Here is a 16123-nt window from a genome sequence, read left to right as displayed (position 1 = left end):
ACATGATCTTTACTTAATATCCTAATGATTTTTGGCATAAAAGAAAAATCGATAATTTTGACCCATACAATGTATTTTTGGCTGTTGCTACAAATATACCCCACGACTTAAGACTTTTTTTGTGGTCCAGGGTCAAACATATATAAATATATATATATATATATATATATATATACACATACAGTAATGGCCAAAAATATCGGCACCCTTGGTAAATATGATCAAAGAAGGCTGTGAAAATTAATCTGCATTGAGCACTCCAGGGTGATTATGAACATGAAATTATCCAGCCATGGCTTCCTGTTTCACAGAAATATAAATAGGAGGGAAACAAAGCCCAAATTCCCTTAATCATCCATCACAATGAGAAAAACCAAAGAATATATTTCTGATGTGCAGAAAAAGATCATTGAGCTTCACAAATTAGTGAAGTGGCTCTAAAGGCATAGTTCACCCAAAAATGAAAATGTGATGTTTATCTGCTTACCCCCAGGGCATCCAAGATGTAGGTGACTTTGTTTCTTCAGTGGAACACAAACGAAGATTTTTAAAAAATGATATAAATGCTGTTCAGTTTCTCGCACAAAACCGATCGTTTCGAGCATAGGCGTAAATCCCGGGGGGGGACGGGGGGGGACAGGACCCCCCCTATCTGAGGATTGTCCCCCCTAAAAATATCATTACAAGCGACTCTGTGTATTAAAAATAATATAATGGACATATACTTAAAATAATTGTGTGAGTAGTAAAACAAAATAAACGTAAAAAAAAAAAACGTTATAAGTTCAGAAATGTTTTGATTCCCCCCTCCCTTACCTCACAGTTTCCACTGCCTGCTTTCCTCTTTTACTGATACATACATACATACATACACACACACACACACACACGCACATGAGTCCGGTGAGAGAGAGCAAGTTCCTCAGTAACAGTTAGTTATGTGTAAGTAACTTAGTCTGTCAAGGCTATTTTATTATCTTTAAACATCGGGTGAAATGATTCTCTCTCTTTAATACAGATGATGCTGGATCATTAATAAATTAGTCATGACAAAAAAATTATGATATCCGATGTTTTTTCTATGAGCGATTATAAGGTTAACAAGCTTAATAGCTTGTCACCCACTACAACTAACACGGCGATAAGCCTGTGTGTGAACTGATATTAGGCTAATATTGTAGACCCACCGATGTGTTGTGTTTTGCTCAATATGATGTTAAGTGGCAGATCAGTGGGCTTAATGCGGTTGAATATCTAAAGAGACGTACTCTGTTTCAGACGAAACCTAAAATACTATGGATGACGCAAAATAATAAGAGAGAAGGCGATTAGTCACCAGAAGAGACGGACGGCAGCGCGTAAGTGTTTTAATACTTATTCTTAGCTCTGTTGTTTAAATTAATTACTGGCTGCTAGGAAAGAATAGTTAGTTTCCTACCTATTTCTATTCTGCTTTTTCGTTGTGGTTTATATTTTTGATTGCACTTACTGGTCATTATAAATTACTGCCCTTTAGCTGAAACTCCTTTCCTGCACTTAAGTGCGAAGTGTTAGTTTCGATTTGAGCCATTGCCCTGCGATTGGCTGGTGGTTGTGCTAATTAGTTCCTCACACACTCTGCTTTCCTATCCTCTTTCCTTCTACCTCTATCATGTGTCTCCAAAACATTCCGGTTCTCTCTCAGCCACGCTCTAACATCACTCGCAGACGGCAACGTAATCCTGCTAACCTACGCCCTATCTCTACATCTTCCACTACACCTCTGGCTTTCTCTGTGGGTCTCTGGAATTGTCAGTCAGCCGTCAACAAAGCTGACTTCATTTCTGCCTTTTCTTTAAAATCCACTCTCAGCATCTTGGGCTTGACTGAGACCTGGATTCGTCCAGAAGACTCAGCAACCCCAGCTGCTCTCTCTACTAATTTCTCTTTCTCTCATACTTGCATCAAGTTGGTCGGGTGGGGTACTGGCCTGCTCGTTTCACACAATTGGAAATACTCAACCCACTCTACCCTTTGCAATTACAACTCATTTGAATGTCATGCCATTACTGTATCAGCTCCGATAAAACTCCAGATTGTGGTAATCTACCGTCCCCCTGGACAAATTCTAGCCACCTTCCTAGAGGAGCTGGACGGGTTGTTGTCCTCTTTTGTGGAGGATGGCACTCCACTCTTAGTCTTTGGTGATTTCAACATTCACCTAGACAAGCCTTATGCTACAGACTTCCACTCACTCCTAGCTTCATTTGATCTCAATCGCCTTACCACTACTAGCACGCACAAATCAGGCAACCAACTTGATTTAATTTACACACGCAATTGTACTGCAGATAACATTCTGGTACAACCGCTACATATCTCGGACCATTTCTTCATTACATTTACACTACATTTTGCTACCCGTGTGCCACCAACCCCCCTACCGGTTACTTTTTAGACGAAACCTGCGCTCCCTTTCTCCTTCCCATCTTTCCTCTGTAGTATCCTGCTCTCTTCCCTCATCTACCCATTTCTCATCTCTGGATGTAAACGCAGCTACTGAAACTTTATGCTCTACCTTAACTTCTTGTCTAGACGACATTTGTCCTCTCTCCTCTAGGTCAGCACGGACTGCCCCTTCTAAACCCTGGTTATCTGATGTTCTTCGTGAACATCGGACTAAACTCAGAGCGGCAGAGAGAAAATGGCACAAATCAAACAACCCGTCGGATCTGAGTAGGTATCAGTCTCTGCTCTCATCTTTCTCTGCTGATGTCCACACTGCCAAATCCTCACATTTCCACAACAAGATCAACAGCGCTCCAGACATGCGTAATCTCTTCAGAACATTTAATTCTCTCCTCTGTCCCCCTCCACCACCTCCCACCACTTCTATTACAGCTGATGACTTTGCTACTTTTTTTACAGACAAAACTAGATCAATCAGTGATCAGTTCTCACCTCCACGCACACAGGACCCCCAACCAACCACATCCACTGCTAAACCTCCCATCTTCTCCTTCTGTCCCCTGACGGAGGCTGAAGTATCCAAACTTCTCCTCTCCAACCATCCTACAACATGTCCTCTTGACCCAATCCCCTCGCACCTTCTGCAAGCAATCTCTCCCACGCTCTTACCGACACTCACACACATCATCAACACATCCCTCCTCACAGGCATCTTCCCCACTGCGTTCAAGCAGGCTCGGGTAACCCCACTGCTCAAAAAACCTACATTAAACACTTCTCTTATAGAAAACTATAGACCTGTCTCTCTCCTTCCATTCATAGTGAAAACACTTGAACGTGTTGTCTTCAACCAGGTCTCATTGTTTCTTTCACAGAACAACAAACTGGACGCTAAACAGTCAGGTTTCAGGAGTGGCCATTGTTACGTGCCTGGCTCAAAGCAAGCAACAGAGTAAGGGAAAGACCACACGCGGAATTGCAACATATAAATATCTTTGATTTATTAAATAAATAGAATTTAACAGAATAGATTTTATACAGTCAGTAAATGAAGTTAGCTTTGAAAAATAAAAAGGTAAGCAATCTTGTAATAAAGGTGTAATGAATAAACAAAACAAAATCCTAAACGGTGCGGGAGAAATGGAACAACGGCGGAGCTCTCTCTTCCCGGTCTCATCTGAAGCGTCTTTAAAGGACCAGGAACCGATTAGCACAATTCCAAACACCTGCGCCCAGCTCACCTGTAGGAGACAGACACAGCACACAGACAAGAGGAGGAGCCAAGCAAAACCGTGACACCATTCAACTGAGACTGCGCTTCTCTCGGTCACTGAAGCCCTGCGAATTGCAAAAGCCCATTCCAAATCATCAGTCCTCATTCTGCTGGATCTATCTGCCGCGTTTGACACTGTCAATCATCAGATACTCCTCTCCACTCTCTCATCACTGGGCATCGCTGGAATTCCACTTCGCTGGTTTGAATCCTATCTCACTGGTAGGTCTTTCAGGGTGGCCTGGGGAGGGGAGGTATCCAAAGTTCCTCAGGGATCGGTTCTTGGACCCCTCCTCTTCTCCACATACACTACATCACTGGGTCCCATCATACAGGCACATGGATTCTCCTACCACTGCTATGCTGATGACACACAGCTCTATCTCTCTTTTCAACCAGATGATCCAACGGTAGCTGCAAGGATCTCAGGTTGCCTGGCGGACATCTCGGCATGGATGAAAGAACATCACCTCCAGCTCAACCTGGCAAAGACTGAGCTTCTTGTCTTTCCTGCCACTCCAACTCTACAGCATGACATCATGATCCAGTTAGGTTCATCAACAATTACCCCATCAACTTCGGTCAGAAATCTTGGTGTAATCTTTGATGACCAGCTGACCTTCAAAGACCACATTGCAATGACTGCTTGATCTTGCAGGTTTGCACTACACAACATCAGAAAGATCTGACGGAGCATGCTGCACAACTTCTTGTCCAGGCCCTTGTCATTTCTAGGCTGGACTACTGCAATGCTCTTCTGGCTGGACTTCCATCAAACACAGTCAAACCTCTACAAATGATTCAGAATGCGGCACGACTGGTCTTCAAGGAACCCAAAAGAGCCCATGTTACACCTCTCTTTATCTCATTGCATTGGCTACCAATCGCAGCTCGCATCAAGGTCAAGACACTGATGCTTGCTCATAGAACAACCACAGGCTCAGCACCCACCTACATGCACTCACTATTAAGAATCTACATCCCCTCCAGAAGTCTGAGATCTGCTAGTGAGCGACGCCTCGTGGTAGGCACGTGGTACCATCACAAAGAGGCTCAAAATCACTCTCCAGAACATTCTCGTTCACCATTCCTGGCTGGTGGAATGATCTTCCCACCCATATTCGGAGTACTGGATCCCTGGCAATTAAAAAAAAAATTGTCAAACAGCACCTACATCACCACATGTTGTTTGGGAGGGTTTCAAGAAAAATTGTCCTCGCTCATCCAAAAACAAACTCCAACATATTCAGTTATCAGACATGACTGGATCTTCAAATGAGACTGGCTTCTATGGTCAGATGAAACTAAAAAATGTGCTTTTTAGCAGCAAACACTCAAGATGGGTTTGGTGAACACAGGGATAAAAAGTACCCCATGTGTACAATGAAATATACTGCTGTATTTTTGATGTTGTGGGCCTATATTTCTGCTGGAGGTCCTGGACATCTTGTTTAGACACATGGCATCATGGATTCTATCAAATACCAACAGATAAAAAAATCAATAAGTGACTGACTCTGTTAGAAATCTTATAATGGGCCATGTTTGGATCTTCCAACCAGACAATAATCCAAACACAAACCTCAAAAACAACACAAAAATGGGTCACTGAGCACAAAACCAAGCTTCTGCTGGCCATTCCAGTCCTCTGACCTGAACCCTGTAGAAAATGAGTGAACTGAAGAGAAGAAGCACCAACATGGAGCTGGGAATCTAAAGGGTCTGGAGTGATTCTGGATGAAGGAATGGTCTCTGATCTCTTGTCAGGTGTTCTCTAACCTCATCAGGCTAGAGAACTCAGAGCTGTTAAACTGGCAAATGAAGGTTTCAAAAAGTATTGAATAAAAGGGTGCTGTTAATTGTGGCCAATGTGTATTAGAGAAAAACATTTATTTCATAATGATATCCCCCCCCCCCCCCCCCATTTTAAATTCTTATTGTCCAATGAAAGGTTAGATTTTTGTGATTTTTTAAAATAAAAGATCAAAAGGATTAACAATGCAGATTAATTTTCACAGCCTTCTTTGATCATATTTACCAAGGGTGCCAATATTTTTGGCCATGACTGTATATACTGTGTATATATATATATATATATATATATGTGTGTGTGTGTGTGTGTGTGTGTGTGTGTGAGTATATATACATATATATAAAATGCATTTTATGTAATAAAATATATTTTATTTAATATAATACAATTTTATTGGTTTAAAAACAAAATGATTATTTTAAAACCAGAATATTTAAGCATAAATTTAAGATATTTGAATTCCATATAAAATTTCCATCCATTTGATTTACACAGTTTTAACAAACTAATAAACTAACTTAATGTGATGCACAATTTTTATCATATTTTAACCGTTCATGCTTTTTAACTGAATGTGTTTATTTGCTTACACAATGAACAGATTTATGCTGATTCTAAGAAATTTGAATACATTTTGAAAATATGATTTATTAATGCAAAGTTAAACTAAACTAACACGTTTGTGTGTTTTGAGCGCAGAAATCGTAGTTGTTTTATGTATGACTGTCAAATATGTATAAAAAGTGTATTAGTTTGTTAAAACTGTAATCCAAATGGACAGAATTTTTAAAATTTATAATCAATTCATGATTAACTTATTACAATTCAATTACATAAATCTTAAATTTAGGCCTAACTATTTTTTGAGTATATCATCCAAAATAAAATTCTAATATTGTATCTTTATTTATATCTTTTATTTACTATATAATGAAAGCATATTTTAAATGAAAGGTTGACATATTTTTTTTTTTCAGGTCACATGTCGTCACAAGTTGTTGTCACGGTGCACACAGCAGGGAGGAACGAGGAACACGCAGATGAGGAGATAACTCAAAATAATAGTCTTTAATTAATCCAAACAAGGTAGGGCAAGACAAGGCTAGGCTGAGACAGACAGGAACAGGAAAACTAACTAAACAGGCAGGAACTAAATACAAATGACAATCACAGATAATTAGACACACCTGAACAGAATAAACTAATAATCACACAGAACAAGGATGGGAACATGACCAAATATGGAAACAAGAGATGGGAACACGACACACACAAAAGAGGACTGACAGTTGTCACATTAATTTTAATTAATTAATTCATTTTTTACCTTTTATATTTTTCATGTTTAATGGCTTGTTATAATTGTTTTACTTTTTTTCAGTATAGCCTCCACACCAGATATAATTCTGATAGCAAACCTTCTTTACAATATAACATCAAAATGATTTCTCCAGTTCCACTCTACTTAAAACAACCAAATACGTGGTGAGCAGTTCCAAAGCAAGATCCTTTCATAATTTCTCTTGCATGAATGCACTTACACAAACCCTCCCTTCATGAAGGAGTGGGATTTAAATGCACGTCTCTGCCCGGTCATGTAGTTCATGAGGGCTATCAGCAGGTGACACTGGTCGGGTAACTCTATATCCTCTGACAGTATGCATTCTTTCTGCTGCAGACTAAAGCAGAAGAAGATGGGCTAAAGTTAGGAGGAGTGGGAGGGATTTGTGTCTCTCTTCAGACACTTGGCAGGAAGCAGCCTAGTGAAGCTCAGTACTGCATATGCTGATATGAAAGAAAAACTATTTGAGTGTGTTTGTAAGTTTTTTCTGCTCCTCCCACTTCACTCCACCCCTGAAATGAGTGGGGGACAGTAAGAAAACTAGCAGAGCTTTACTACTGCTGCTATGCACAAGTCTTGTCAGGACCTGTATTGCCGGAGAGGAGGGAAGGCAAGGTAAGTCAAATTGAACTTGTTTTGTTAACTAGTTTAGGTTTTCTCTTAAGTTTCAATGTCTTATTTCTTTCTTTCCCTTCATTTCTTGGAAAAAGGATCACAGTTGTGGTTTTTAGTAATGCCCTGCAGTACATTTCTTGTAAAACAAAAACAGGAACTTCTTTGTCAACAGTCTACTTTCAGATTGTCATGAGATAACGTAATTCTGGAACTTTGTTAAATTCTAATTTATACTGTGTTACTATATCCTCTCGATATGTGGAAATTTGTGGTCTTGTGAGCTGGTTTGAGACCCCTTTGGCATAGTCAACATAAGCAGAATAGTGTTTGTGTTCACGTAAACACAGAAAGTGAATTCAGACTTTGTTTGTTTCACATCAGTTCTGTCCACTAGCTCCCACTTCTCTACTGAGAATCTGGTTTACCAAAGTGATGCAGGACTATGATTACATTGGCATTTAGATAGGCTTTTGCATGTGTTCATTACAATAACAGGCAAACTTGTACAAAGAATGATATATGAGTTTGTACTGAATCCTGTCTGTAATAGTGTTTTTATCAGACTAGTGGATGAAATGTGCAAAAGCGTATTTAATCTGGCCTATAGGCATATAAAATATACATCTTAATTTATTCATATTAAATTCTGAAGTATCTAGACAAAACACTGTTAAATTAAAGCAAAAGAGCTTCACATTCAGCTGAACATGACATAATAAATGAAAAAGTATTATAATAGTTGTATTATTATAGTAATGAAGTCCTGCGAAAGGACTATAGAAGGTCTATTTGTTGCAAGTATTCAGTTTCAATAACACTCAAGTAAAGCTCGGATTCTCCAAAATAATACTGAATTATAGTAATGAAGTAAAAATACTGTACTTTACATCCCTGTCAACCACAGCATTAAACAACACTTTCTTGTTATTCTGCTTTTCTGCTCTTTGTTTGCTAGTGTTTAAAACTGTGGTGTGTTTGCTTACGTGTGTGTGTGTGTGTGTGTGTGTGTGTGTACATGAGTGTGTTTGTGTGTATAATGTGCATGTGTTTCCGCGAAACGGCTGTGTTTTATTGAATGAAAGCATAGGAATGAAAGGAAAAGAGCAGATAACCGCCAGCTGTGGAACACATGACAGGCATCCTGCTCAGATGCAGCACGAAAGAAAACGCCCCTGGCTCTAGCATTTTATATTCACTTCAGCTGAAACTTACTCTAACAGTAATTGATAATCTGATCTGATACATGACATTATAGATACAGTACATTTATTCAAGTGACCAAATTAAGCACAAAACTTTAATGTAACATCCCTTCAAGTTTTGTGAAATATGTAATAAGTACATAAATATACACTTTTTTTTTTTCTCTCTCTCTCTTTGTTAGGTGTTGTGTATGTAATTCGGTTCTTTCTCAATGGTACTATGAAAGAGATGGACAATTCTTCTGTAAAAAAGATTACTGGTCACGATTTGGGGAGCAATGCCACGGCTGCTCAGAGTCTATCACCACCGGTCTCATTATGGTAAGAACACAACATTGACAAATCAATTCATAAACATTAGAAATGTGTAATTACAGGTGCAGTTATGTTATGTTAACACATTGAATTTAACATGACATTTTGAAGGTGAAAGACTGAAATAGAAGTTTCCAGAAAAACATGCTCCAATAATGTGTTGTATTTACGTAAAATTCTTACATAACTTCTTTTTTTTTATAGTTTAGCCTTCATTATATTTTTTTATCTGCATTGGCCAATATTGGATATTTATACTGTATGTGCATGCTCATTTCTTCTGTTTTTACATTTCTGTTTACTTTTGTTGTCATTTACTGCTCAATTAAACTTAAACTTTAAAAACATTAATAATTGAATAACACTGTTATAAATTTAATCTTCAGAAAATCTCAAAAAGAATATGCCTTTTTCATACTACATGTTGTGATGCTTAAATTGACTTATAGCATTTAAAATGACCGTTTTTAGTTTTATATTTAAAATTTTTATTAGTTAAAATTGTATAGAATTATCAATTCAATTCAATTCAAGTTTATTTGTATAGCGCTTTTTACGATACAATCGTTGCAAAGCAGCTTTACAGGAAATTAAGTTTCTACTATATATATATATATATATATATATATATGCATACACATATGCACACATGCACATATATATACACACAGTGGCGGTTCTACATTGAATTACTCCCCAGGCGAGACCCCCCTCTGAGCGCACAGTTTTTTGCACAGTTTTACTATAACAATATAAGTGTAAGACAAGCTTATATTTCTCAATTGCACAAATCCTTCAACATGAAAAACACAATTCTATACAAAACAGTATAAGTTATCAGAACTTAAATAAATATACTCTGTATACATAATAAACACTCTGTGTTTATTTGGCACTCGACAATCAACAGATTTCCCATCCCCCAACACTGTCACTCACGACCAGAAGTCAAGACTAAACCACAAAGTGAAAATAGCAGTATTCTTTAGTGATATGTTATTTACACAGTGCAAATAGCTTTAGATTCTATTTATTCTATGTTAAAATAAAATAAAAACATGGCGAAAAACATTGTTAGAGAAAAACATTACTTATTGCAAAAATAGTGGTAATTATGTGCACTTCTGCATTGTAATACATTATAAAATAGTATGCAATAACTTATTGAGTGTAATTTTTTTATTTTATTTCTAATTATTAAATGGATGCCACCTTATTGGGACAAAAGCCCTCTCTACACCTACCCTAACCCTACCCGATACTTTATGTTCAACTCTTTGATTATTTCCTTCATTTTTATTAAAAAATAAATGCTTTTCTGATGTGATGTGATTTGAAATTTAAAAAGGGAGAAAAAAAGTTCGCCAAAAGGCAGATTCGAACCCCGGTCGATCGTGTCGAAAGAAGTGTAACGCAAATTTTACCACTGAATCTGACAGCTAGTAACCGTCTTTTGCATATTTGACTATCCCAATCATACATTTGTGGGTGGAGTTAATGTAAATAGCCTCTGCCAGCAACATAGCTATTTGCACTTAAATAGACACTCCCGATTTTTTTTTTTATATTCCCAACAATTAAACAGTTACCCACATGAAAAAACCACTTCCCGCGCCCCTGGGTGTGACTGACTTTAGCCCACTTGTCCCACTAATTTGGGAGAGGTCAACTGTCCCCCGCGGCCGCACCCCCCTCCCCTTTCCACTTCTCACACAGCTTCTGTGCTCGGTACCTTCTCAACAAGCAGAGGCGCCAATTTGCCAATTCCCCGCACAGTTATATGATAGATAATATGATAGATAATAGAAAACCGCTTAGCGGCGCAGATGATTTTTTTTTTTCCCAAGTGCTTGTGCCGCCCCCCACGTGTCATGAAAAAATGCCGCCCCGGGCGGCTGCCCCGTTCGCCCATACCTAAAACCGCCACTGTATACACATACATATGTGAAGAAGAAACTCAATATGTTTAAGTTATGACAGACTTAACTTGGTAATTGTGTATGTTGTCTGAGTGTTGGCATCCTCCGTGGTCCTCTGAGGTGTTGCCATCATCTCTTCTCAGGTGTTTGGTCATCCCGGATCTTTTTAAGGGTTGGATCCAGACTGTCGCTTCAGTAATTCCTAGTTACATCCCGTGGCAGAATCAGAGAAACAGATAGAGACATAATTATCGTAGCTGCTGTTCTATTCAAGCAAAAATGATTTGTTCAACCCAATCTAAAGAATTATAATGTACATTTGACCAGATATAAATGCAGTACAAGATTATTATGTGAATGCTTGGCTAAAGAGATGTGTCTTTAATCTAGATTTAAACAGAGAGAGTGTGTCTGAACCCCGAACGTTATCAGGAAGGCTATTCCAGAGTTTGGGTGCCAAATGTGAAAAAGCTCTACCTGCTTTAGTGGATTTTGCTATCCTATTATTATCAGCTGTTGTAAATAAAGCATAGAAAGCAGCATGGCCATCTGAGTGCCGCAAAGCACTCACACTAACAAGACTTTTGTGAAGAATGTGTTGTCCTGAAAGCAACAGAGCATTTACTACAACAACATGTGACATTTTTTTTAATACTGGCTAAAACACTGAGCGAGAACCTAGTGGATCCATGAATACATGCATTCCTTTAGCGGAATGCACAATCAGACAACAATTCACTCACTAAATGGTTACAGTAATTTGATCTCTCTTATCTCAAAAAGGTTAACTTGGAGGTTTTTGTGGTTTGTTACCATTTCCTGCTGTGACCTGAGGGCAGGCGACCCCACCCACTCACAATCTCGCTTCCTTCCATTGTGCTGCTTCACTTCTGTAGAATGATGTCATCCACCCTGTCCCACCTCAGTTCCTCCCTTATACTGTTTCAGCTGAATTCAAGATAAACTGTACTAGAAAATAACTTTGCCTCTTCCTTCCATCTCTGCAGGTGGCTGGGAAGCATAAATACCATCCCGAGTGTTTTCTCTGTGAAAGCTGTGGCATGGTTATTGGAGATGGTGATTCTTTCACTCTAGTGGATTATGCCAATTTATACTGGTTGGTTTTGTCAAAACACAGTCACTGCTTGCTAATTGCTAAGCATTTTGATGGTAAAGTAGCTCAGTTAATGAGTTTTCTTCTTCTCTCATAGCGGACAATGTGGACACCAGAAGGTGTCAGACCAGCACTTGGCAGCAAAATGTTCACGGCTTTGTCATACGGTGACATCGATGTCATTTCCTCCTTCTGCAGAAAGCAGGCGAAGCTTATCCTTCACAGCGGAGCAGAAGGACGCAGGCCCTTTGATCATTGTATCTCAGTAAGTTGTCAGTTTAGACACAGTTACACCTGAGCAAAAATATAGGGCCACTAAATATGATTTTATCAAATTGTTAAATTAATGATAGCATTCAATTAATATTGATATAAAAAAAAATTCACAGGCTGGACATGCACAGCCTGAGCCCTGATGTTAAGCCTTTGATCCATGTTGGAGACAGGATTCTTGAGATCAATGGAATTTCTGTCCAGAACATTCCATTCAATGAGGTCAGTCCTTTACCTCAGATAAGATAGCAATAATCTGGACGAGACAGCTCATTTCACCATTACGCCTTATATTTCGTTTTTTTAAACAGATTGATCTGATGATTCATGATACAGAGCACTGGTTACAAATCACAATTGAACATGATCCTAAAGAACCCACAAAACAAGAAGACTTATCTGGCCTACTGGGAGAAGAACTGGACCATCCTGGAAAACTAGGTTTCTTTCCCCTTCCTAGCAGCAGTCGAATAAGCCCTAGATCCAGAAATATTCTGTAAGAATTATGGCACTATCAGATTTTATTACATGTAATACTACACTGCTAACAAAATATTTTTTTCTTGTTTTAGGTAAAACAATATCTAAACATCTAAGCACCATTCATTTTCTGAGAGGCAAAAAAGGCAGATTTTTTTTTTTAGAGAATACACATTAAATAAATTAATTTATTATTTCCTGTGGTAATTTGTTTTAAAGATCTATACTTAAAACAAGAAAAAAATTTGCCAATAAACCATAAACATTTGTGACCCTGGACCACAAAACCAGTCATAAGGGTCAGTTTTTTTAAATTGAGATTTATACATCACCTGAAAGCTGATAAAAGCTTTCCATTGATGTATGGTTTGTTAGGATCGTACAATATTTAGCCGAGACACAACTATTTGAAAATCTGGAGTCTGAGGGTGTAAAAAAATCTAAATATTGAGAAAATTGCCTTAAAGCTGTCCAAATGAAGTCCTTAGCAAAAATTAAGTTTTCATATATGTACGGTAGGAAATGTACAAAATATTTTCATAGAACATGATCTTTACTTAATATCCTAATGATTTTTCGCATAAAAGAAAAATCGATAATTTTGACCCGTACAATGTATTGCTGGCTATTGCTGCGAATATACCCCAGCGACTTAAGACTGGTTTTGTGGTCCAGGGTCACATATATTAATTCAAGAATGTTCTTTGGAAACAAGTCTTGAAATCTTAAAGTAATCTCGGCTTTTCATGAAAGCTGATTTTTAGAGGTTTTTACTGGATAACAGGACTAAAGTTAAGAAAATGTACAAAATGTAATTTGATAAAAAGTCAGAAAGTCATTTTTAAGAACCTGCATACAGGTTTGTTGTAGGTGTCAAATGCTATGCATAAACATTTTCCCTATGAAGATAAAACTGGTTTAGTTTTACTTACTGGTTTAGTAAGAATTTTTTGGATAATATAAAAGCACCAAATAATTAAAAAGGTCATATTTCTGTCATGCTCTTACTAACATTATTCATTTCTATTTGTCTGCCTCTGTAGGCGCAGCTGTAGTATTGATAAAGCTCCGTGCTCGCAACGGCACGCTGCACTTCTTTCTCATAGAAGAGACATTAATCGATCAGAGTCTCTGCGTTTTGACCCCACTGACAAAACACAACGTATCTTCCGACCCTCCGACCTAATATACGGGGAAGTTTTAGGAAAAGGTTGTTTTGGACGAGCCATAAAGGTAAAGCAATATGTCTGAATGATCACATTGAGTATCACTGAGATCACAGACTGACAGAATGAAGGAATTAACTGCTTGCTTTGGGTTGTCAGGTGACGCATTCAGAAACAGGTGAGGTCATGGTGATTAAGGAACTTCTTCAGTTTGATGAAGAGACTCAGAAGACATTCCTGAAAGAGGTTTGTTGTAGTTTTTTTCTTTCTAAGGAGCAAAAGGATTGTTTGCTAATCGAAACTTTTTTGTCTCCAGGTCAAAGTAATGAGATGCCTAGAACATCCTAATGTTTTAAGGTTTATCGGCATTCTCTACAAAGACAAACGACTGAACCTGATCTCTGAATATGTGCAAGGAGGAACACTGAGGGACACCATCCAGAAAATGGTTTGTTTTTTCCTTACTGGATATAATTTCATCACATGAAGTCCATAGATTCTTGCTGAAAAGCATGCTGTTATGGTTCTGTGTGAATAAACTCATTTTTTGTCATGATTTATGACAAGGATCACCCTTGGAAACTTAGAGTGAGCTATGCCAAGGACATTGCCACTGGAATGGTACGTAATGAAGAGCAATCCAACAATGCAAGAAAAGATGGCAATCTTTACATCAGATCTCCACTCTCTTGCCGAATTCCTTAAAGCAAAGACATGTTTTGATAGAAAATAAGAATCTGAAGCTATAGTTAGCATCCAAATACATTTATTTTCTCTGTCCAACCCAGGCTTACCTTCATTCAATGAATGTCATTCATCGGGATCTGAACTCGCACAACTGCTTTGTCCGAGAGGTCAGAATACATCTCAATACACATAAACATAGAGCATGTCTCCAACTGAACTGAACTGTGTGACAGTACTGGTTTTCCTCACAGAACCAAACAGTGGTAGTTGCAGACTTTGGTTTGGCCCAGCTTGTGAAGGAAGAAAAGAGCTGCTCTCCTGGACAAGTGTCCAAACTGAACAAGCTTGGTCGTAAAAAACGGTATACCGTGGTGGGCAACCCCTATTGGATGGCACCAGAAATGATCCAAGGTGAGCCATATGAATTAACAATCAAAGGATTGACCATTTTTAGGGCCCGAGCACTGAGGTGCGAGGACCCTCTTGGAATTTCTCAGTTTATTATTATTCAGTTTTGTGATTTTAATTTTACTTTTTTTTTTTTTACATGTTATTTTTCACCTGCAGGAAAAATCTACGATGAACATGTTGACATTTTCTCATTCGGGATTGTCGTTTGTGAGGTGAACTTACATATTTCTCTACTTTTGGTGCAAATTTTGATAAAAATATAATTGAACATACAGTATACTGTATGTATATTCCATCCTCATGGCAGATTATCGGAAGAGTATATGCCGATCCGGATTACCTCCCTCGCACACAGGAGTTTGGTCTGAATGTGAATGAATTTTTGGAGCGCTGCTGCTCCAAAGATTGCCCTCCGGCTTTCTTTCCCATTGCGGTTCTTTGTTGTGGCTTGGAGGCTGAAAAACGGTGATTGTCATTTACATTTGTCATTTACATAACCTTACCACAAACAAAAGCTCATATGCTGAAACGTGGCCTTTTCTCCCTATTTTTTCTATAGTCCCAGTTTTGCTAAATTAGAGGAGTGGCTGGAGAACCTAATGATGCACATGGAAATTGGACTTCCTCTGATGTCAGAACTAGATAAAATCCGCCAAGCGTTTTGGGAGAACCACAGCCAGTCAAAACAAACTTATGGGATTCCTTCAAAACAGACGGAGAATTCAGCTTTAGGCAGAAGCTGAGACTTCATGTGATCTGTGGGCGGTTGCATAAAAGACTAGTCTGACTGGTAAATTTTTTTTTTTTTTTAAAGTCTGTTACATGAAAACCTTTTTTTTTTTTTTTTTTTGAATCAGAAAAATAAGACTCATTACCCTTTGCTAACTGCTAGTTGGTCAGACTAGTTCTTAAGACACAACCTTAACACAGAGGCTAAGGTTATGCAACTGATCCCAGGTCATCAAATCCTCAGACTATTACAGTGACCCCACTTAAAAATGTATGAATGTAGTTAAATACTTTTCTGAGCTATTTTTGCAGTGACCCTTACTTTTTTTTCTTAAT

At 38.2% G+C, this 16123-nt stretch overlaps 1 protein-coding gene across 1 annotated transcript; it reads left to right on the top strand.

The window, feature by feature from the left end:
- Nucleotides 1-7185: 7185 nt before the first annotated feature.
- limk1b (LIM domain kinase 1b) lies at nucleotides 7186-15923 on the top strand. Its single transcript, XM_058758035.1, has 15 exons — nucleotides 7186-7491; nucleotides 8876-9014; nucleotides 11935-12044; nucleotides 12139-12306; nucleotides 12431-12536; nucleotides 12626-12810; nucleotides 13838-14027; nucleotides 14120-14206; nucleotides 14277-14408; nucleotides 14528-14581; nucleotides 14749-14814; nucleotides 14899-15058; nucleotides 15215-15270; nucleotides 15366-15523; nucleotides 15618-15923. Exons 1-15 carry the CDS (start codon nucleotides 7442-7444, stop codon nucleotides 15799-15801), a joined length of 1845 nt encoding a protein of 614 aa, XP_058614018.1. The 5' UTR covers nucleotides 7186-7441; the 3' UTR covers nucleotides 15802-15923.
- Nucleotides 15924-16123: the final 200 nt, after the last annotated feature.

Source organism: Onychostoma macrolepis, chromosome 21 (assembly GCF_012432095.1).
Source record: "Onychostoma macrolepis isolate SWU-2019 chromosome 21, ASM1243209v1, whole genome shotgun sequence".
NCBI classification, from domain to species: domain Eukaryota; kingdom Metazoa; phylum Chordata; class Actinopteri; order Cypriniformes; family Cyprinidae; genus Onychostoma; species Onychostoma macrolepis.
The sequence above is the reverse complement of the archived record's forward strand: the minus strand, read 5'-3'. Positions and strand labels throughout refer to the sequence as shown.

What these genes read in the sequence shown, in the direction of transcription:
- limk1b (XM_058758035.1), top strand. Translation starts at nt 7,442, where the DNA reads ATGCACAAGTCTTGTCAGGACCTGTATTGCCGGAGAGGAGGGAAGGCA. An exon ending in TCACCACCGGTCTCATTATG is followed by an intron (nt 9,015 to 11,934) that starts GTAAGAACACAA and finishes CCATCTCTGCAG; the next exon opens with GTGGCTGGGAAGCATAAATA. An exon ending in AGAACATTCCATTCAATGAG is followed by an intron (nt 12,537 to 12,625) that starts GTCAGTCCTTTA and finishes TTTTTTAAACAG; the next exon opens with ATTGATCTGATGATTCATGA.